The 24,702-nt window shown below is 33.5% G+C and overlaps 1 protein-coding gene across 8 annotated transcripts in view; it reads left to right on the top strand.

Moving 5' to 3' along the window:
* Nucleotides 1–24,702, top strand: part of LOC127726384 (uncharacterized) — a 205,871-nt gene that overhangs the window by 64,365 nt on the left and 116,804 nt on the right. For 2 of the 8 annotated variants that reach the window (XM_052233776.1, XM_052233777.1), the window contains exons 2-5: nucleotides 2,895–3,528; nucleotides 5,358–5,471; nucleotides 10,734–10,776; nucleotides 10,995–11,381. In XM_052233776.1, the coding sequence (XP_052089736.1) occupies nucleotides 2,896–3,528; nucleotides 5,358–5,471; nucleotides 10,734–10,776; nucleotides 10,995–11,381 (1,177 nt within the window). In that variant the 5' untranslated portion in view covers nucleotide 2,895. Of the gene's footprint in view, nucleotides 1–2,894; nucleotides 3,529–5,357; nucleotides 5,472–10,733; nucleotides 10,777–10,994; nucleotides 16,152–24,702 lie in introns of those variants that run through there. The other 6 variants (XR_007993513.1, XM_052233775.1, XM_052233774.1 and 3 more) reach the window with 6 other exon arrangements.

The raw sequence follows: 24,702 nt of genomic DNA on the forward strand, positions 1-24,702 counted from the left end.
TTGATTTTGGGGGTTATGGTACCAACAGTTAAGGAATTTGGGGCCAAAAAGGGGCCAAAAAGGGGCCAAAAATAAGCATTTTTGTAACTTCCAGACAATAACTTGTGTGTAAGTGTATGAATCTCTCTGACATTGTACCACAAGGTTCCATATCACAAAGGGAAAGCTGTAACTGATTTTGGGGGTAATTGCCTCAAAATTTTAGGAATTAGGGGCCAAAAAAGGGGCAAAAAACAAGCATTTTTCTAGTTTCATGACAATAACTTGTGTGTAAGTGTTTGGATATTTCTGAAATTGTACTACAAGGTTCCATATAACAAAGGGAAAGCTGGAATTGAGTTTGGGGGTAATTGCCCGAAACGTTTAGGAATTGGGGGCCAAAAAGGGGCCAAAAATAAGCATTTTTTCTAGTTTCCAGACAATAACTTGTGTTTAAGTGTATGGATCTCTCTGAAATTGTACTGCAAGGTACCATACCACAAAGGGAAGGCTGGGATTGAGTTTGGGGGTGATGAATCATAAGGGGTTCAAAATATTTGGGGGGGGGGGGGGGATTTTTTTTTTTTCTTTTTTTTTTCTTTTTTTCCTTTTTTTTTTCTTTAAAATTTTCCATTTTAAGTTGGTTATTTCTGATTTATATTTAAAAGCAAATAATAATGATATGGTAGGAGATACACACCAAACAGGATGTGTAAATTATTATATAATAAGTATTGTGCAATAGCAAGAAATTTTCAATTGCACAGTATTGCACAATAGCAAGAAATCTTCAATTGCACAGTATTGCGCAATAGCAAGAAATCTTCAATTGCACAGTATTGCGCAATAGCAAGAAATTGTCAATTGTACAAGTATTGCGCAATAGCAAGAAATATTCAATTGCACAGTATTGTGTAAAAGAAGATACTACGTATAAATTGCTTATTTCTTGATCAATTTCAATGGGGTTTTATTCTTGAATTCTTGGGGTTCTTTAATATGCTGAATCTAACCGTGTATTAAGTTTTTGGATTTTGGGCCCCGTTTTTAAATTGGTCCACATTGAGGTCCAAAGGGTCCAAAATTTAACTTTGTTAGATTTCATCAAAAATTGAATTATTGGGGTTCTTTGATATGCCGAATCTAATCGTGTATTTAGATTCTTAATTTTTGGTTCCGTTTTCAAATTGGTCTACATTAAGGTCCAAAGGGTCCAAAATTAAACTTAGTTTGATTTTAACAAAAATTGAATTTTTAGGATTCTTTGATATGCTGAATCTAAACACGTATTTAGATTTTTGATTATGGGCCCAGTTTTCAAGTTGGTCCAAATCGGGGTCCAAAATTAAACTTTGTTTGATTTCAACAAAAATTGAATATATGGGGTTCTTTGATATGCTGAATCTAACCATGTATTTAGATTTTTGATTTTTGGGCCCCGTTATCAACTTTGTCCACATTGAGGTCAAAAGGGTCCAAAATTAAACTTTGTTTGATTTCATCAAAAATTGAATTCTTGGGGTTCTTTGATATGCTGAATCTAACCATGTATTTAGATTTTGGATATTGGACCATAATAGGTAATGTCCAATTTAAAATTTTTAAGTTCTTAGACCACATTCATTCTGTGTCAGAAACCTATGCTGTGTCAAATATTTAATCACAATCCAAATTCAGAGCTGTATCAAGCTTGAATGTTGTGTCCATACTTGCCCCAACTGTTCAGGGTTCGACCTCTGCGGTCGTATCAAGTTGCGCCCTGCGGAGCATTTTATTAGATAGAGGCAAGAGAATAAAAGTATTTTGTAACCCTTACTGTTGGGGGCTGTAATATTACAGCCTCTACCCAAAAAACTGTTTGATGTCTACAATGGCTCTCCACACTTTTAGAGGTCAACTAACTGTATGATATGTATTTGGAAACTGATGCATGTTCCCCCAACCTAAAGCTATTTATTGTCATGTTTCTCATGTTCAAAGTGCAGTTTGAGCCTGAATACGAACTTCAAAAATTGATATCAGATAAAACTGGGTATTTTTCTGAAGGGGTTGGTTTCCCCTCAGTGTCTGGCACACCTAGTAGAAAGGCCTCAACCTTCCAAAAATAATGTAAACCAGTTGGCATATAGCTACTGATAGTGTTTATTATTGAAATACACTTCGGGAAGGAGTTCTTGTGGTTGCAGGTCAAGGTGAAGCCAAAAATCAAGAAAAATCGAAAATCACCTGATTTTGGGTGGAAATGACCTTCTTTAGACTGCCATACCCATTTCAGTTTTACTCTGAGGTAAGACCTTTTGTGGTTAATATAAAAAAGAAGATGTGGTATGATTGCCAACGAGACAACTCTCCACAAGAGACCAAATGACACAGAAATTAACAACTATAGGTCACTGTACGGCCTTCAACAATGAGCAAAGCCCATACCGCACAGTCAGCTATAAAAGGCCCCGAAATGACAATGTAAAACAATTCAAATGAGAAAACTAATGGCCTAACTTATATACAAAAAATGAACGAAAAACAAATATGCAACACATAAACAAACGACAACCACTTAATTACAGGCTCCTGACTTGGGACAGGCACATACATACAGAATGTGGCGGGGTTAAACATGTTAGCGGGATCCCAACCCTCCCCTATGTTGTTGTACTTGTACATATGTTCACTGACATCCACTCTACATGCAGACTACAGTGGGATACATCTATCAGCATCCAGGTCAAGAAATAGGACGAAAAATGGTCTATATTGATGCCTTTCGCCCCAGGTGACCCACCCCAACCTCACCCCTTGATCCCATATTTTAGCATTATTAGCATCAACATACTTTTACAAATAAATTAAAATTATACTTTTTCTGAAAAGAATACAGCATGGTAAGAGTTAAATTTTTATTTTTTTCCCTGTAGAATGGACAGAGAGGACCGTAAACGTTACTTCATTGTTGGTTCTGTTATATTGGAGATCGTTACACCAGTTTTCAGACAGAGGCTAGAGAAAGACTACAAAAGTAAAGGATTAGGAAGTCTACAGGATTTCATCAACAGTAAACCTGTCATACACATCCTGTTTCACCTCCGCCATAAAAATATACAATGTTGTGTTGACAGCGCCAACTGTGTAAATCATGGTCCACTTCCTCTCAACTACAGCCAATGGGACCTATTGTATATAGAAACTCCAACACCAGGTTTCCACCACTGTTTTTGCAAGTATTCAGCCAAAGCTACTATCACACTGGATGACCTTGACATTACCTTGACAAGTCTGATTTTGATGAATTGCTGCAATCTATCACCAAATGAGCTTTCATTGATTTCTGATCTGCGGCAGTTTAAGAATAATTACCTTAGCCACAACACAAAAGGTGCAATCACTCAAGCCGAGTACACAACACTATTTGGAGATCTTACAACATATGTCCTTCAACTTGACCCCAGTAAACAAGATGACTTCATTAGGATACAGAACAGATCATTGGATGATTCACTGTGCAACAAATATGTTGTTTTTCTTCTGGAAATCCACCAGAAGCTTGAAGAGGTATATATATATATATATATCATAAAAACCTATTTAATATTGTTTTTGGCTGTACAGTTTCCAGGGTGTTTCTCAAAGATTTTTTTATATCAAATTTTAATTCTTGAATTATTTTTATGTCCCCGCCGTAGCGTAGGGGGCATTAAGTTTTACCCTTGTCCATCTGTACGTCCCGAAATTCTCCAACTTTAGTTTGCCTCAAATAAATGTTATGAAACTTATACACAATGCTTATTACCACAAAACACAGATCAAGTTTGAATTTTGGTGGCTTCACTTTTACCCTTCTAGAGTTATACCCCTTTTAAAATGGTAAAACAATTTCTGTATTTTTTTGTTTCCATTCTCTAACTTTAGTTTGCTTCAACCAAATGTTATGAATTTTATACACAATGTTAATTACTACAAAACACAGATCAAGTTAGAATTTTTGTGGTGTCACTTTTAGTTATGCCCTTTACAAATGAAAAACTTCTGAATATTTCGTTTAAGTTCTCTAACTTAAGTTTGTCTCAACCAAATGTTATGAAACTTAAACAAATTGTGACAATGTTATTACCACAAAACTCAGTTCAAGTACGAATATCAGTAGCGTCACTTTTACCGTTCTTGAGCTATGTCCCTTTATAACCTTATATGCAAGCAGGGGCATCCCATGGACACATTCCCCATTTATTTTTATTATTCTGAACAACATAATATTATCCATTCAACAAATCTTACTTGTTACAAATCTCAACAAGAGTCCAAGATTATTTTGATTTACCTGTTACACTTCTTACATTTATTAACACTTTTCTAGACTGATTTAACAAATTTCAGGAAGTTATAATTTGTAGTTCCCTAGTAAAATGTAACAAAAATTTTATACATGGCCATTATTTTTTCTCTTTATGCAGCTAGTACCAAAAATATGACTAAGTCCAACTACCTGTCATTTTCAGAATATTTGAAAAAATCAAAATCCTGTGGCCATGCACACCTTCATTATGTGTATAAACATCCTACAAAATATTAAAGTTGTACCTCCAAAACTGTAGGAGGAGATAGCCAGACAAACAAGGTATCCTAATCCGGACAGATGGACAGACGGACGAATGAACGGACGGACAGGGGTAAATTAATATGCCCCCGACATTTTGTCGCGGGGGCATATAAAAATACCCAACTCCAAGATAAATTCAAAAAGGGGAAGTCAATAAAAACTGACAAATGAATCGAGTGAAAAACAACTGTCATATTCCTGATTTACTACATGCATTTTTCGAAGAAAATGGTGGGTTACACCTGGTTTTTTAGCTAGCTTAACCTCCCACTTGACTTGGATGACAGTTGTTTATGGTTACGTTATATTGACAAAATTAGGTGAGCAACCCAAACAGACATAATAGGTTAATGTGACAATAATTGGGATGCTATGTAAATGCAATGAAAATTTCATACATGAGTTTTATGTTTAGAATTTATAAGTATTTGGCAGGAAGTTGTAGAGCCATTTATCTGAAACTGTGTCACATGGTAAAGTTGGTTCATGTGTAGCCAGAAACAAAATCTGGAAGCTCTAATTTGTAATTCCTGAGAAAAATGGGACAGAAATTTCATGGAGAGACTGACTTAAAAACATACGGATGGATAGACATACAGAAATACAGACATGAAGAGATGCAGACAAACGAAAGGACAAAGAGGGGCAAAACAGTACCCATCAACTGAGTAGTGGTTTACAGATTCTGGACAACTGTTTGATTCAGAATGACAGGACAAAATAACAGACAAGGATAACACTATATATAAACCTTAAAATGAGAGAAAATATTTTCTTAATTCAGATTGACACCAGAATACAAAACATAGGGGCAACTACTGCAGACATTCATTCAACTTCAACAGAAATACTGAGTACAATGAACATCAACAATGCTGAGTTAAAGGCTAAACTAGAGGTATGTACAATTGATAACAGCAATCATTACAGATAAAGTTATTATAAAATAATAATTATGAGCACAGGGAGCAGGTTAGTGTTTGTATTTCAGCCAATGAGAATTTAACAGTTAAAAATTATTTAAACAGTACTCTTTTGGAGAGGGTTGGACGCCAACAAACATGTTTCACATCTCCACATTCTGTATGTGTCTGTCCCAAGTCAAGAGCCTGCAATTCAGAAGCTGTCATTTGTTGCTGTATATCAAATTTGTTTTTCGTTTATTGTTTTGTACATAAATCAGGCTGTTATTTTTCTCGTTTTAATATTGTTTTATATTTGTCTCATAATAAACTTTTAAAGCTTGCTATGCAGCATGGATTTTGTTTTGTTCAATATTGAAGGCCAGTTGGTGACATATAGCTGCCAATTTCTTAAGTGCTGGGAATCTAAAATTATAATTTTTGGCTACCCCAAAATCTTTTTAAAATATACAAAGATGTAACGAAATTGCCAATAAGACAACTTTCCAGCAGAGAACAAATGATGTAGAAGTAAATTTTTGTAGGGCTTGTAATGCTGATCACTTAAAATTGCTATTAACTGTTTCTGCTTTAATATCTGTTAAAATTTTCAGAATAGTTGGCAAAAGCCGGATAAATTGTCATTAAATGGCAATAACTCCTGTAGGAGTCATCTGACAATTTTCATGAAATTGGAAGAGGTTCAATGTTGACATTCTAAGCAAATTTTCACCCTTTTTATATACATTGTATCATGATTTTCAAGATATAAGACAATAAATGTGTTTTGCCTTATTTTTTTATTTTTCTTTAGTTATGGCAGAAATTTCTATTACCTGACTGAATACAATAACACAATCATTATGCAGGATACCATAAGGATCATTCATCCAAATTTGGTTAAAATTGGTAAAGGTGTTTCGGAGGAAAAGATCTTTGATAAAGTATACAATGGACACGAAAAATAAGTGAAAATAATCGTCCTTCAAGGCTATAACCCCATGGTCCTCCAATTGATTTGGTGTTTTTAACGTTTTGTAGATCTTTTATTTCTGATTATTTTTGCTGATTACAGTTTTGACCTAACTTTATACTTTTTGAAATAATAAGCAAGATCACAAAAGTTAGTCTTCTCATATTTTGACCTCTAATAAAATTGAGAATGGTAATGGGGAATGTGTCAAAGAGACAACAACCCGACCATAGAGCAGACAACAGCCGAAGGCCACCATTGGGTCTTCAATGCAGTGAGAAACTCCCGCACCCGGAGGCGTCCTTCAGCTGGCCCCTAAACAAATATGTATACTAGTTCAGTGATAATGGACGTCATACTAAACTCCAAATTATACACAGGAAACTAAAATTAAAAATGATACAAGACTAACAAAGGCCTGAGGCTCCTGACTTGGGACAGGCGCAAAAATGCAGCGGGGTTAAACATGTTTTTTGAGATCTCAAATCTACTTCAGAAATTAATGCAATCTGAATCACCCAAAATTAATTAAAAATTTAAACTTTTATTAAAATGTACATTTTCATTTGTATGAACTTCAATATAAAAATAGAAATGATTATGTAAACATATAGTTTCAGATGATTATTCATAGTAGTTATACAGGTCGGGAACACTACCTTATATGGATATGCATAAATTAGCATACTTATATACTCGCACATGTAATTGTTTATTTACGTATGACGCATTTTTTTTTACCTGGGTTTTTGACCAATCAACTAAATGAGTAACAATGCATGATGGACTACTACGTGTTTACGATCAGCCGAGAACGCGTGTTATATACTGAAATTCAACACATTTTTTCATGCATTGTGGGATAAACAAATTCGCTTAATTTTTCATTTTTTGTATTCACATTTATAGCCTGTGATATAAAGTATTCGTTCCATGCTCAGATTACAGAGGAGTTGTTTCTATGAAAAGAAACGAGTGTTTAAATTACCCGAAATATAGCCATTAATATGCTTGATGAATACACAAAGATTTCAGATAATAGTCCACAAGACAGCAACGAAACAACTGTGAAAAACAAATTACCCCATAAGATAAACTTTCATTCAGATAGTCAAAAAAATACGATATCCTTGAATTTTGGGTTCGTAAAAAAGGGGAAAACTTAGAGTGTTTCAAATATCTTTTGGGGGTCACTACAATTTCCCAGCTTTTCACAACATTGATGCTATGATATTGTACCTTCTTTTAGGATTAGAAAGTCATTTAAATCGAGGAAAGGAATGTATTTATAAATTTGTCTTTAAGAAACAAATATGTGATATCATCAATCGGGGCAATTTATAGCCGACTATAAGGTATGGGTTTTTATACGCCCGTTTACGGGACGTATTATGTTATACTGTTGACCGTCTGTCCGTCCGTCTGTCTGTCTGTCCGTCCGTCGTCAACATGTCGGACATTAACTCAAAAACGCTTTAACCAATATGCATGAAACTTTGGTGAATTGTTTATATCTATTGACGTGAGCTCCGTTTCCTTTTTTATAAATTATGAATTTACCGTTTCCGAGTTTTGGGGTTTTATTCATTAAAAAAGGGGGGATTTTCCAGTTTGTGGACAATAACTCAAAAACAATTTCACCAACTTGCAAGAAACTTTGGTGAATTGTTTATTTCTATCGACATGAGCTCCCTTTTGATTTTTATAAATTTTAAACCATACATTTCCGATTTATGGAGTTTTATTCATTACAAAAAGGGGGATTTTCCAGTTTTCGGACAATAACTCAAAAATGCTGAAAGCATTTTTTATGAAACTTTGGTGAATTATTTATATCTATTCAGTATTGATGTAAGCTCCCTTTAGAATTTTATAAATTTTAGATTTTACATTTCCGAGTTAAGGGGTTTTATTCATTAAAATAGGGGCGATTTTCCAGTTTTTGGACAATAACTCAAAAACAATTTCACCAATTTGCAACAAACTTTGGTGAATTGTTTATTTCTATCTACATGAGCTCCCTTTTGATTTTTTTAAATTTTAGACTATACGTTTCCGATTTATGGGGTTTTATTCATTACAAAAAGGGGGATTTTCCAGTTTTTGGACAATAACTCAAACATGCTTTCAGCATTTTTTATGAAACTTTGGTAAATTGTTTATATCTATTGTTGTAAGCTCCCTTTTGAATTTTTATAAATTTAAGATTTTACGTTTCCGAGTTATAAGATTTTATTCATAAAAAAAGGGTTGATTTTCAAGTTTTTGGACAATATCCTTAAAGTGCTTAGAGCAGTTTTCATTAAACTTTGATGACTGATTTATATCTATTAAGATAACCTCCCTTTAGTTTTTTATAAATTTCTGATATAACATTGAGAAGTTATTGTTTGTTTATAGTCTGACAACAGATTTACTAAGTATTGCGCAACAGCACAGTGTATTGCACAACAGCAAGAAATCTTTGATTGAATATAAATTCAATTCATATAACCAATTTCAAGTTCTTTGACATTTATTCAGAAACCTATAATATGTCAAATATTTAATTACAATCCAAATTCAGACCTGTATCAAGCTTGAATATTGTGTCCATTTTTGCCCCAAATGTTCAGGGTTGGACCTTTGCAGGAGTATCCAGCTGCGCTCAGCGAAGCAGTTTATTCTCATTGTTACGGTTGCCTATAATTGCTTACAACCACCACATTTGAACTATGGTGGATAGTTGTCTCATTGGCAATCATCCTACATCCTTTCAGAAAGATTGGTTTTCCATTATATTAAAAAGAGATATTTACTATAGAATACTGTGTAATATTTTTATATTTGGAATTTGACAGGTACAGAACATGTATTAAACCTAAATCATATTTCATCAAAACTGAATCAAAACTGCACAAGACTTTTCTTAATTCTTGTCTGACAATGTTAACAAAATCTATAAATATAGAGGGGGCATTAAGTTTTACCCTTGTCCGTCTGTACGTCCCAAAGTTGGTTTCTGTTCTCTAACTTTAGTTTGCCTCAACCAAATGTTATGAAACTTATACACAATGCTAACTACCACAAAACTCAGATCAAGTGCAAATTTGGGTAGCCTCACTTTTACCGTTCTTCAGTTATGTCCCTTTATATCTTTATATGAAATGCAAGCGGGGGCATCATCTGTGTCCCATGGACACATTCCACATTTATTTTCTTTTTCAAACTGTCAAGTTCGCTTTATTCTGAAGGTAATGAAGCAATATTCTAAATAATCATTGCCAGCAGCTGTAGTTTCGTTTTGTTTTCATCTTTGCAAAGTTCGATTTCTTCTAATGTAGATATTGGAATTTTTAATATTTTTAACGGACTTTGACATTTGCCAATCTCAATAAAATCATTTATGATGCTATCCATGTTTATGTGCGACAAGGACGTGAACTTTGATATGATTTGTGAAAATTGCAGCGTTGGATATAAACCTATTATATTTCTCTCATTTGTTTGATATAGGATTTTAAACTGGACAGTGGTCACTTCATTGGAAATTTCACTGTTTCACGTGAAATTAATGCACATGTTCAATGCATAACAATAGACAAAACCTGTCCAACTACTTTTACAAGGCAAAAAAGAAAGTCGAATCGTGAAGCCAGTAAACAATATTTTTTTAATCTGAGCATGCAAATTGAAGATTATGTTATATATTTTACATTAAACACATTTCGCTGAACAAAACTTTTTTTTATGAGAGTCCCAGACACTATATAAGTTTACAGTTTTCTCACTAATTCCGAGTGTTTTTAAGAGGTAGTAAACTCGTAGTAGCCCACAATGCATTGTAGTTCATTGAGTCGATTGGTCAGTTTTGCAAGGCCATGTTTACCTTCTATTTGGGAAATTAATATGCAAATATATTCTGACATCAGGAAATCAAGAGTTCCCCCTGTTATAACTTAGTTTCTATTTCTGTTAAAAAAAAGCACTAAGTTGGACTTAGATTTGACAAGAATAAACAACATTCGGCAGGAAAACAAGACACAATAATGAAAAATAATGAATAATGGAAAAAATATGTTTTGAAGCATTCTTTCTAGTACCATTAATATATAATCATACTGAAGGATGCTGAATAGTGTAGAAAAACTTATCCACTGGACATTCAACATCCATCAATCAAATATCAATAAGAAATGTACAGAAGTTTTTAGAAGACTTTGCTACTGAAAAAACCAAGCACATTTGTAGAATAATCTGTAAGAATTTTCATACTTCTACATTTCAATGTAATTTTTTTTTATAGGAAGTGTTACAACAGTTGATAAAAAACCAAACTAATAAACAAGGTATGTGGCACAAATTTACAAAAAAAAATAATTATTCCGCTATTTTCATTTTAAACCAACAAAATTATTTAATTATAAAGTTTTATTTATTTTAAAATATTTAATATATTCAGATTTCATTTGTCATTTTTTTTTAAATTTTAATACACTAATTGCAATATATACACTTGCTAATAATTAATCATCTTATTATTGAAACTGATATTTTAATGTTTCAGTTGACCAACCAAATAAGCCCTACATACTAGGACAGTCTATCTTTATACTACATCATGAGATAAACCTGACATTAGTAGTTGGTGTTCTTGCCAGAAGATATATAACAGATATAGTGATGATGGATGATGGTAGACTAGTGATATGTTTACCTCTACAGGACAGACTACAGATCTGTAACACAGATGGATCACCGATAGACAGTATAGATGTACAGGGTAAACCATGGTGTGTTACAGCAGTCAACAACTCTACAGTAGCTGTTACACTGATACGTAGTGAGTGTATAGAGATGTTTGACATAAACAATAAACTCAAACTTAAATCAATATCAGTACCTGGAATGTGGTGGAGAGGCATTACAACTATAAACAACAAGTTAGTTGTAGGTGGTAAGGACAGACTACTGATCATAGATCATCAGACAGGAGAGGTGGTACAGACAATACAGACGGACTGTCATTCTGGCAGGTTACATGGTTCTGGTGACAGAATATTCTACTGTGATAACAACAATAACAACCTGTACTGGTACAGTTATACTGATGACAGACATCACACCCTAACATTACCATCACGACCCTGGAGGATGACTACACTACAAGATGGCAGTCTGTATGTGATGTGTAAGGATGGATCAGTACAACATGTGTCATCTGATGGTAAACAGTGCAAGACTGTGAAGACTAAAGGACTAAAATCAATAGACAATGGTTGTAGTTTGTATTACAATTGCAAACAGAGAAAACTGGTTACTGGTTATTCTATTTCTAACATAAACATCTTTCATGAGAATTAAAATCAGTTCACAGTACATTAAGTGTTTCTTGATATAATTAGCATAAAAACTATAAATATTTCATGAATAATAATAAGAGGAAATCTTGGACATATTCTATTAGAATAAGACAGCAACCAAACAACACAAGAAACCAAAAGCAAATTTTCATTTAAATCCTGTAATCTTATCCTTTGAAATTTTGATTACACTAATTTAGATTCTGCAAGTGTTTTCAGACAAGATTCTTGTACATGTATGACTATTAAAAATAAATATATTCTATTAGAAAACAAAATATGTGTCTTGAAAAATGTATTGAGCATTATTTACATTGTACACATACTACTGCTTTACATTATTCCTTTGCATTAAATAAAAAGTGAACAGTTGAAGGAAATATTAAAATGGAGATTTTAAGCTATATGTAATAGTTTGAAATAAACAGGGCAGTTTCAACGAGGATTAACAAACTGATTATATTTTTGTCTTGAAAAAACTCTGAAAATGTACTGCATGTAAGGTGTTAATTATTTAACATTTTGTTGATTTTAAAAATATGAGTCAAAATATATGCAGCATAATTTCAAATTCAATTTATCAAATTTTTAAAGGCCTGTATGCATCATTGAATTGAACCAATCCAAGAAGATTTTTTGTAAATGATTTAATATGTGTCAACCAAATAATATTGACATGTCTTGGGTGCATGTATTTAAAACAATTTGCTAAGTCAACAAAATTTCAGAACTTTTTCCCATATATTTGAGGTTTGCTGACCCAAATATTTCACTTTGGACATAAAATTCTTAATTTGAAAGGAAATTATGTTTTTATACACCCTGTACATGTTTTTTGCATATTTTCACATAATTTTGCTGAGTTTTGATACATTGTTGAAAATTCTTCAGTATTTGTTTTTCATTTAAATGAAATCAGAAAATCAAAACTTTAGCCTGTGCTATCAGCATTTGAATCAATCATCACAAATTTGTGATTTTTTTCAAAATAGATTATGTAAAAGTAAAACAGTTTTGATAGTTTGAAAAGTGAGAAATTTTAGTAAGTGGACTTTAAGGAGCTAGTTTCCCATGAATTTGATCTTTTGATCATAGTTGCTTGCTATAGTTTAATTTAGGAAATTGTTGCAAAACCTTTGAAACTTGATTAGTTAATTTTGACAGATTTTGAAGGCAATTGCTTCAGTTTTAATAATTTAATATTGTTTCAACAGTAGTTTTCTTTGAATTAATATGTTAATATTTTTTTTAAGTTTCTAAATTTTTACCGGAAACAAATAGGAAATTAAAAAGTAATATTTTTTGCCAGTTTAAAAAATGTGGTGTCCACACAAAGTGGAAATCACATTTAACCTAAAAAAGTTAGAAGGATCTACTTTTTATCAAATAATAACTAGATATCATTAAGATGGGAGCCATCTCTGTGGGCCCCGCTGTGAATAATGTGTGGTAAAAAATTTGTATCTTTATCATTGGACATGGGGTTGTCAAATGAAACCAAAGTTTTTGACCTAGGAAGTTGTACATAAATTATGACACACCCTCTGGTGTTGGTTTATATACATATCAAGTATAAACTTTGAAATCATAACGGTTCTCAAGATAGAGAGCGGACACGATCTTTACCATAGGACATGGGGTTGTCAACTAAAACCAAAGTTTTTGACCTTGACCTTTGACCTAGGAAGTTGTACATACATTATGACACACCCTCTGGTGTTGGTTAATATACATATCAAGTATAAACTTTGAAATCATAACGGTTCTCAAGATATAGAGCGGACACGATCTTTACCGTAGGACATGGGGTTGTCAACTAAAACCAAAGTTTTTGACCTTGACCAATGACCTAGGAAGTTGAACATACATTATGACACACCCTCTGGTGTTGGTTAATATACATGTCAAGTATAAACTTTGAAATCATAACGGTTCTCTAGATATAGAGCGGACACGATTTGTTACGGACGGACGGACGCACAAACGGACGGACAGACTGATCACTATAGGGCAGCCGCCATTCGGCGGGCCCTAATAAAGGAAGGTCCCAGCAGTATGATTTAGGACCTGACAAATTGGGGAGTAACCCACCATAATTAATCTAATTGAGTGAAATAGTTTTATTTTTTATTTGCAACATCAATAGCAATTCCCCCCTCAGACAAAGATCAAATTGGGTGATCACCACTAAGCTCCTGAAAATTTGGGGTTTTACACAACATTCCTGAAAGTATTGAGTTTTTTCATCATCATGATACTGTTGATTCATTATTATTCGTTGAATTGGATACCAATTTTCATGGATTTGGTGGGTAAAGGTAAACCACGAAATTAAATGTTCAAAGAATGACAAATTTCATATAGGCTTGTATGCAGACTTCGTCAAAGCAACGAAATAAGATATCCACAAAAATGCAAGTTTTCCTTACTCCACGAAAATTGGAATCCACGAAAATAAATGAATCCACAGTATTGAATTGAGACATATCATTATTGATGTCACAAATCAAGACGGTCATCCACTGCTATCTTAAATGGATTTCATTGAGGATACTAGTATATATGACAGGACTTTAATTTGGTATATACACTGATAAGCAGGGTTTTTTTAATTTAATTTGTCTGGTTTGAAACATTCTTATCAGTTCTGTATTTGAAAGACCAACTGATTACTAGGGATACAAAATCTGACCAACAGATAACTGATTAAAGAATTCCAACAAGGACACAGATCAGCAATTTGATTGGGTGCTCTCTTTTTAGAATGATTTCAAGACGATTTCTCAAAATAACAAAGGACAATAACTTACCATCAATTAATCAGTTAGGGTAAATTTAGCACTTAGACAGTGGGTAGAAAAAGCAGTTCTGACATGTAATTGGGTTCTCCTTTGCATGAATGGGGTTTTTTATCACTTAAATGACAAATGATTGGGTTTTTTGTATATTTTATTGTGTATTACCTCAAGCAAATACACAGCATATCTTGGGCTCTACAGATTTACAATGACATATATAATGTCTGACTTCAATATTTAGTTTGTCAAAGCCTCCTCTCTGTTTCCTAGGCCTAATTATAGTTGAAATCCAGAAATTTTTGCGAAATTTCACCAATATTTCTCCCAACAGCCAATTCGGGTTGTAAATTTGACACTTTTTTAGAAAAACTGAAATATTTTTATCTTAACACAATTTACATAATATTCAGGATAAAATATAGCCCTAAATAAACTTGATACTTTTCAAATATAGCAGGACTCATGTAGTAATTGTCAAATCTTTAACATCAGTTTCATTTTTATACTTCAAGAGATAAATAATATTTAAATTGGATCACAATCTTAATTGCTTTATTATTGTCATTGTATTTTGGTATTTCTTTAAAATATAACAGTTTGGTATAAAGGAATAATTGGTATAATTTGGTTAAGTAGCAAATGTATTGAGACATATCTCTCCTCGTTATTGGGTATTGAGTATTCTGGAAAAAAGTCCAGATTTGGTTTATATATTAGTTGTACATAGTTGTTTCTCTAGATTATTGTGACCACGTGAACATAGGTTCATGAAAGAAATAGAATTCATTATTTAAAAGTAGTTAATATTATTTATGCCAGACAGTAGCAAATAATGGTGGAGTATCTGGTTTCAAGTAAGCACATATCGTACAATAACTCTGGATTGTATTTGAAATATTGAAAACTTGAAACATTTAAAGCACAATCCTAAACAGTGGGTGTCAATATGGAGATGACCACGATGTTGACCACATGTTGACGATTTTTTATTTTTTACAAGTATATCATCTGTAAATATTGTGATCTATATTCATTTGCTTGTTTATCTAACTATTTGATTTTTGATTGTTTTTTTGTAATATGACCAAAGTGCCTTGACCATTTAAGACTAACAGGGTTTGTTTAATTGTTAAGGGGATGTTATATATTAGTTTGGTATGGTCAAGACATTTGGTTAAGTAGCATATGTATTGAGAGTTATCTCTCCTCAACCAGTACCGTAATTAGGTATTGAGTATTCCAAATACAGTCCAGATTTGGTTTATATATTAGTTGTACATAGTTGTTTCTCTTGATTAATGTGACCACATGAACATAGATTTATAAAAGAAATAGAATATTATTTAAAAGTGGTTAATATTATTTATGCCAGACAGAAGCATAAAATGTCTTGTTTTGATTTTTTCAAATAAGTTTTTCAATATTTCATGTATTTAGAAAGAGTTAAAGTTTTGAACAATTCTATTTTGAACACAATGTTGGACTGAAACATAAATGTGATGAAGAATTATTGATACCATGTATTATGAAATAAAGAAGTCAAAATAAAATATGGAAACTTAACTAACTTGTTTGGTATTTCTTTTCATCAGGATACATTACTGTACATTTTGTGAATAATGATCAGAGTCTGATTGGCTAAAATTTGAGATCCAGTAGATCAATGAGGACTTAGGCTTTTAAATGGATGTTTCAAAGTTCTCTTGGTCCCGAGTTGATACTTTTCCAAGTAATTACAGTCGAACCTCGTTGTGTCGAAGTCAAAGGGACCGGACCAAAGTATTCGACTCATCCGAGGTTCGACTCATCCGAGGTCAAGTGTGTCGTCATAAATTTGGAATGCATGAAATACGGTATGAGATTTGTGTAAACTAGATACAATGAACAGTGTGCCTTTTTTTCGATATGACACTTTATGATTGTGTATTCAATCTCAATTTTTGGTCCTTCGTAATAATTAAACACAAAAGTACAGATACAAATCATGCGCAAATAAAATCAATAGTCTACACATTTATTTACAAAGGTCAATCACTATAAATTATGAAATCACTCGCGGTACAAAATAAGTTCTGAACGGTCTCTGATGAGGTCGTCTGCTTTACATTAAATGATCATGAATTTATTATAATTGTCCTAATCCTTTTATTTATTGTAATTAATGAGTTTTAAATCTAACGATTCATTTAATCTCGGCTTGGGTCATTTAAATTCGTTTCGATTTTATCTCAGGTGAAAAATGTTCAACACACTAACATTCCGCATGAACGATCAACAAAGGTGTTAATTAGCGGTCACCATAAACATGTCATTTTAACTGTTATACAAACATGTATATTTACTCAGCTTTAATCTCTTTTGAAAATGATTAGGTGACATAACAAATATATCCGATTTGAATTTTTATCATTAGGTCTGCATCTTTCGAAAATTCTTACTTTCAAACTTCGAGACATCGGGGTCAATTTACATTAATTTTACTTCGACGGGACTATAAAATTTACTCGACTTAACCGAGTATTCGAATCAACCGAGTTCGACTCATCAGAGGTAATTATGCATTGATCAAACAGGAATTTTACCGGGACCGAGAAATTACTTCGACTCATCCGAGTTTTCGACACAACCGAGTTCGACACAAGAAGGTTCGACTGTAGTATAAAATCAAAGAGCTGAAAGCTCTGAGGAAAAATGACGCCACTGTCTCTAATATTGTGATATTTTTTATGCAAGTCTTGATTTTCACATACCGTAATTAGTTTAACATTCCAACATGTCTCGTAAGCATATAATTGATATTCGTATGTGTGTGTGTTATGTGAAGATGACAACTGGCTGTTTTTTTAGTACAAATGTATAGGTCAAGACTACCTGAATGATCTACAGTATCCAATGACTACTGGCTGTTTTTTCTATAAATAAATAGGTCAAGACTACCAGAATGATCTACAATATCCAATGACTACTGGCTGTTCTTTTGTACTAATAAATAGGTCAAGAATATTTGAATGATCTACAATATCCAATGACTACTGGCTGTTCTTTTGTACATATAAATAAAGACTACCTGAATGATCTAAAGTATTCTAAGTAATGTGATTTTTGTCTTGCAATTACATTTTTCTAAATCAAGAATATAGACTACTAGTATCCTTTTCAAACCAAATGATTATGAAGAGCCTGTTGTTATCAAGCTCTTATACCCCACATACTCATTAAATAAGTTACTAGTGACCTAGTTATTTCTGTTACTTGAAGCAAATTATATTTCTGTAGATTTAGACAATAGTATAATATTGTTTTACTAGTTTTATTTCACCTTGAAGATTAGACAAATAGGGATACTCCTTTGATTTTTTATTTCATGTCAGTCAGGTCGCTTTATATGAAACTTGAAACCACTTCTCTGCCTTATTGTTATTTCATAACAACTCTGCCCTTGACCATGTTGACCCATGTAATTGATATTCACTCTTTAACCATATATCATAGTCAAGTTAGTTTTTGATTTTGCACTCCCACACCACCTTTCAGGTCAAATGTCTGTCTCCATTTAAGTTAATGACATTGAACAATCATGGTATTAAACACAATTTCAATAGTGATAATGCTGTTCTAGTAGGTCACCATATATTCATCTTGGGTAGCATTCCAGTTATTGAAATTTGTGTCAGATTAGAACAATGATCTAGACCTTTAGGAATGGATCTTACAATTTAATATGGAGCCATAGTATGGGACCCCTACACGATAACAAAAAAAAACAAGCTTGAAAGGATACAACGTCAAGCGGCAAAATCTATCACCAGAAATTACAAGTCAAGAGAGGATGGACGGGATACGTCTCTAAAATGCTTGCCTAACTGGAACTACAACAAGATCTCCAGACAAGACGAACAAGGAGTTGAAGCCAGAAGTTAATATTTATGTAAAAAGTAGTTGAGGGGCTGATTCCCGTTATTGAACCATACTGTCATTCTATAATATTATTGTGTAAGTATTTCTGTATTGTCCTTGTTATTGGTCCATGTCTTGGTGTATTGGTCTGAGGCGAAGCCGAAGGCCAATACTGCTGGCCGAGGACCAATAATAAGGCCAATACAGAAATACATGTAATAGTATCTTTATTAATTAACTTCAGTGTTACAATATTTTTTTATTTCATTTCACAAGAGATAAACATTTTTACCTTGAAGTGGAACTATCCAAATCTCAGTTTCTTTTTATAAGATGTAATATCTAATGATTTGGTGCCGTTTCCATGTATCTTCAGCCTTTTCTCATCTGATGAATTTTTTTACCCTTTCCAGTCACTATAAAGTGTTACAACTTTAATTTAGACACAACACATAAATAGTAATTGGAAAGGTACTGCCATTGCATGTGTAATGCAAATATATTTAAAAAAAAATAATGTAAGAGTTGAAATTGATACAACTATCCATAAGCCAATTGACCAAAGAACGAAGATTTGCGCAATTACAGAATGCATATGCCTGGTTCGGGTTTAAAAATAAAAGACCGTTTACAAAACAGGAGAAGCGAAAGTAAACAGTAAAAATCGATTTGTACCATCGACATGATGAAATTATGAGGTCGTCAAGAAATGATCTTTGTGATAATTTACTCGTTCCCCAAACCTGAAATAATTCCATCGTCTACTTTCAAAATGCTTTTCAAATGAATGGGACCGTCTTTAACCTCAAATATATGCCATACTGAACGTTTCAGCTTGTTTATGGTGAGTAAATAAAAACTGCGTCGTACAAACAACTGTTTACTTTCAGTTTGAGTTTATCGTGACTTACGATCTAAAAACTAGAGACGTTCCGAAATCCTGTTTTGGCCGGATCAGAACTCGGCCAATACGGAAAAAAAATCTGTATTGGCCGAGTTGACATCTTATATTGCATATGCAGTTTTCATCATATTAAGTACAATAACAGTGTAGTTAATTAATAATGATACAGTTACAGACTCTGCTGCTATAACTTTGTAAACAAAGATTCATACGCACCGCATGGGTATAACCGTATTACTAATTTCCGATTATTAAAATCTTCGTAAATCTGGATAAAGACCAGTTTCTATCCAATGGATATCAAAATGATTCCGATTATTACTTTTTTAATGATTATAAAGTTGAAATGGCATGAAAGGCTGACATTATTTAGGAGAACTATTTTGTCTAGCGATTGCTGATCATTGGAGGGTAAAAAGTCCAACACCATAACAAATCGGATCTATTTATCATCATGTATACATACCGATTGTTTACGATTGTAAGACATGTGCATAAAAGTGAAAGCTCGAATAAATATGAAAAATATAACAAAGGGATAGCTCCAAATACCATTTAATAACAAAAAACATATGGACAGGTCAAGATATCTTTTTGGTAAATAAAATAACGTATGTAAACTGGTTCCCGTCCGACTACAACACTTTGTTCGAGTGTAGCGTAATACAAGCAGATTCCAGTTAGTATGTAAAATAGTAAATATGAAACCGAGTGCGGTAGGCGGAGGCATAATCAACTTCCGTTAGTTCTGGTCAATGGTATCGGAAACATGCCGCTGATAGCGTCATTTTCCAACAAGGAAATGTGGTATGATTGTGAATGGGTTAACTATCCAACAGAGTCCAAATGACATTGGTTGAAGTACAAATGTATACAAGGTCTGAACAGCCTTCAACAATGAGCAAAACCCATACCATATTGTCAGCCACAAAAAGCCCCAATATGACAAAATGTGAAACAATATTAAACAAAAAGAAAACAACTGATTGATTTAAGACTAAACGAAAAACTGTGAAAATCTTTCTTACCAATTGAGATCACTCCTGGGTTTCTACAATATTTTTTAGTTCATGGTTTGGGGATCCTACTATTTTAATACATTTTAAAATTTATGACATGAATTGGCAGATCATGACCCCTCCCTTAAAATGTAAACAAAATCTATGGTGCACTAGACATGCTAGAAGGTGGTTCATGATGCAACAGTTTTTTTTTTGTGACACTGAAAAATTATCAAAATATTCCACTTCCTTGATCTCACAATGAGTGGGTTAATGGAAGACTGCATTGACGAATCTTAATACTCCAGATTCAGTTAAAAGAGTACAACATATATATGTGTATATAGATTGTTTATTGATATGTTCAATAATAATGTATGGTCATGAAATAGGCATTTACCAAAAATGCAATTGACTATTTTTAAAACAAGATCCTCCAAGAGGTTTATATTCCTCATCTGGCATTTTTACATAAAATTGATTCAATGTAAGAAGTAATTATATCTCTTTTAGTTTCTTGCAAAAAAATAATCAAAGAGCTCGAAAGTTTACTGAAAAAGATGGTCATTGTTCACATTGATATCATAAAATCCAGAAGATATGGCATGATCATAGTTGCCAACTGACATGATATCGCGTGTAATACACGCTTTTTCAACGGTTTACACGCGAGGATTTTGTCACATGGCGTGTACACGCTTTTCACCACTTTACACGCAATTACACGTTTTTTCATTGTTTTGATTTTTTGGTCGTTAGTGATATTGCGATTCTCAGGTTTTTTTATTATTAGACGATAAATACTGAAGATTTCGAAATAATTGTTTGGTAGCCATTGTTTATTTTTCTATATGGACGAACAGCAAAAAGCACTTAAGGTAAGTAGTTTGTGATTAGTTTTTACGATTTTGTGACTTTCTTTCTTTCAAATTCACGTAGGGGAAATGTCCACAGATAGAGGTCGCTTTCAGGACCTGTACCATCGTCTAAAGAGCTGATTGTTAAGTGAAAACGATGTGTACATCTAAGATTCCAGATTTATAAATTATATTTGGGAGTTAGAGTTTAAATGATCGAGGGACGAGTAACGCATCTTGCACCATATGTTGCAATCATAACAATACATGTGAGAGGGGAACTACAATGTAGCTATATGATTAAGCATTTAACGTGTTTAATGGTAATCAAATAATGAAATATTTTTCTTTTTCAGTTTCAAATCTAGCCAACAGATTTCCACAGGCCATAGGGGATGGAAATATCACGGAACTGTTGGATCAGTTCTCATAGTACCAGCTGTCTTCTGATGAACTACCTAGTTTTGACCAGGCAATAGCAATATACACAGGAGTTCAAACATTGGTCTAGTATCTTCATCAATTCCAACAGAACCTTACCATGTAATGTATCAGCCACTGCTGTTAACATGTCACATGAGTACAAATATTGGTCCAGTATTTTCATCAGGTCCTACATAACCTTACCTTGTAATGTATCAGTCACTGCTGTAAACATGTCACAGGAGTTCAAACATTGGTCCAGTATCTTCATCAGTTCCAACAGAACCTTACCTTGTAATGTATTAGTCACTGCTGTTAGCATGACACAGGAGTTCAAACATTGGTCCAGTATCTTCATCAGTTCCAACATAACCTTACCTTGTAATGTATCAGCAACTGCAGTTAACATGACACAGGAGTTCAAACATTGGTCCAGTATCTTCATCATTTCCAACAGAACCTTACCTTGTAATGTATTAGTCACTGCTGTTAGCATGACACAGGAGTTCAAACATTGGTCCAGTATCTTCATCAGTTCCAACAGAACCTTACCTTGTAATGTATCAGCAACTGCAGTTAACATGACACAGGAGTTCAAACATTGGTCTAGTATCTTCATCAGTTCCATGTATGATTCTAACAGAAACGTGTCATCTTTCTCAACTAAAATCTTGTTGCATTGTTTGTTGGCCTGGTAAGTAAAATAGAAAGTATATGAAAATATTTTTTTAAATGATTGGCCATAATAAAAATGGCTGTCAAAAAAAATGTTCAGTGTAAATTTCAAACTGTTCCTACTTTGCAAAATCAAATGTTGAATCTGTGTACTTCAAAAAAACATTACACTTTTTATGGGTTAAACAGCCAAAGTTACAGCTTAATCTATGATTTACAGAAAGGCATTGTTATTTATCATAAACCTGTTCATGGGTTATTCAGCCATTACATGAAAGTCCATGACAAAATTGCACAAAATCATGACAATTTGATGCAAACAGCCAGAGAAAGAATATAGATCTAGTCCTGGATCTAAACAGGTATTTATTGAACAGTAAATCTACAAGTCGGCTAAAAATTATTTTTGCAAAGGAGAAGATATATTTTGGGACTGATTTGGCCCAATGGGTATCCTGTCCACAAGTACCGGTACCTGTGCGTTAATTTTAAAATAACAAAATGTTATGTCCAAGTTAACCTGAAGCACATGCCTTGACCAATATATTTTTTAGCCAGCAAATAGATAACCACATAATGCACTTTCCTATGTTAAGCATTTACGATTAAAATATTCAAGATTTTGCCTAATGTTCACTTTTCACTGAATTATTCTGTAGAAAACCATAGATTTCCTAATCTTGCTTTGAGGTGTTTGCTAAATCACAATTTTGCATTTGGGACAAGCATTGACAAGTGATAAACATTAATTAGTTCATTCTAACATTGTTGATGTTATGATTTTACTGTTAATAAACTTTGCTACGAGTTCTCTATACATATTTAAAATCCCATCTTCGCTAGCCAAGGGTTACGATCCAGTACCCTTTACTCCGCCCTTGGCAGATTAAGCCAACTTTTGTGGTTACAATGCTGCACCATCTACCGGAAGATAAAAGTCACACCCATTCCGACATCATCATTCTTGACCAATGGCAGCACTCTTGCTCTCTTCAGTGTAGAAGTGTAAAAATGATTGTGTCTAGTGTTTACAAATTTCACGAGTTGGAACTGAAAATATATGTTGACATCCTAACATTTGCACGATAAACATACCCAGGTACTTCAATTAGTTAATTAAAAACTTTAAAATTGTTACCAAATATCATTCTACGTTTTGGGGATAAAGACTTGTTGCACAATCAGCATGTGACAATTGTTTATTTTCATTTTCTACATTTACATGTGATCATCCTAAAGGTGGTTATTGATTAGATACAGTCAGTTACAACTGTGACCAATAGAAATCAATACCTGGTGTCTCCTAAATTCTCTTAAACCACCAAGGGTGGAGAGAAGGGGACTGGATCATTACACTTGGCTAGCAAAGATGGGGAAATCCCCTTTAAAATCATTGTGCACAAGGTAATTTAAAAGTCAGTAGTTGTCCTATCTCAAATCAATTAGGCTCTTTAAAATTATAATTACAAATGAAAATTTGAGGTAGATAACCAGAGGCTCTCAAGAGCCTGTGTCGCTCACCTGACTCTACTTTGGTTTTAGAAATCATGTAAAGATAGATAAAAATCATAACAGATATCCAAATAATGATTGAGGCCAAATTTTGATTAATATTGGTCCCGTTATTTAATAAAATATCATGGTGGCCATCTTGAACAGTAAATCGGCAACAAAGTAGCAACACTTGGTCAGCACTTCATAAGGAACATTCATGCCATGTTTGGTTTCATTCCATTCAGTGGTACTCTAAAAGAAGACATTTGTATGTATTTCCCATAAGGTCCTATGTTAAACTAAGCCCCCCCCCCCCCCCTAGCGGCCATTTTGGATGATGGATCGACTGCAAAGTAACAACACTTGGTCAGCAACTCATAAGGAACATTCATGCCATGTTTGGTTCAATTCCATTCAGTGGTTCTCTAAAAGAAGACAATTGTATGTATTTCCCATAGGGTCCTATGTTAAACTAAGTCCCCCGCTGTCGGCCATCTTGGATGATGGATCGGCTGCAAAGTAACAACACTTGGTCAACATCTCATAAGGAACATTCATGCCATGTTTGGTTCCATTCCATTTATTGGTTCTCTAAAAGAGGACATTTTTATGTATTTCCCAAAGGGTCCTATGTAAAACTAAGTCCCCCGCTGGCGGCCATCTTGGATGATGGATCGGCTACAAAGTAACAACACTTGGTCAGCATCTCATAAGGAACATTCATGCCATGTTTGGTTTCATTCCATTCAGTGGTTCTCTAAAAGAAGACATTTGTATGTATTTCCCATAGGTCCTTTGTTAAACTAAATCCCCTGCTGTAGGCCATCTTGGATGATGGACCGACTGCAAAGTAACAACACTTG

This window comes from Mytilus californianus, unplaced genomic scaffold, assembly GCF_021869535.1.
Source record: "Mytilus californianus isolate M0D057914Y unplaced genomic scaffold, xbMytCali1.0.p SCAF_17, whole genome shotgun sequence".
NCBI lineage: Eukaryota > Metazoa > Mollusca > Bivalvia > Mytilida > Mytilidae > Mytilus > Mytilus californianus.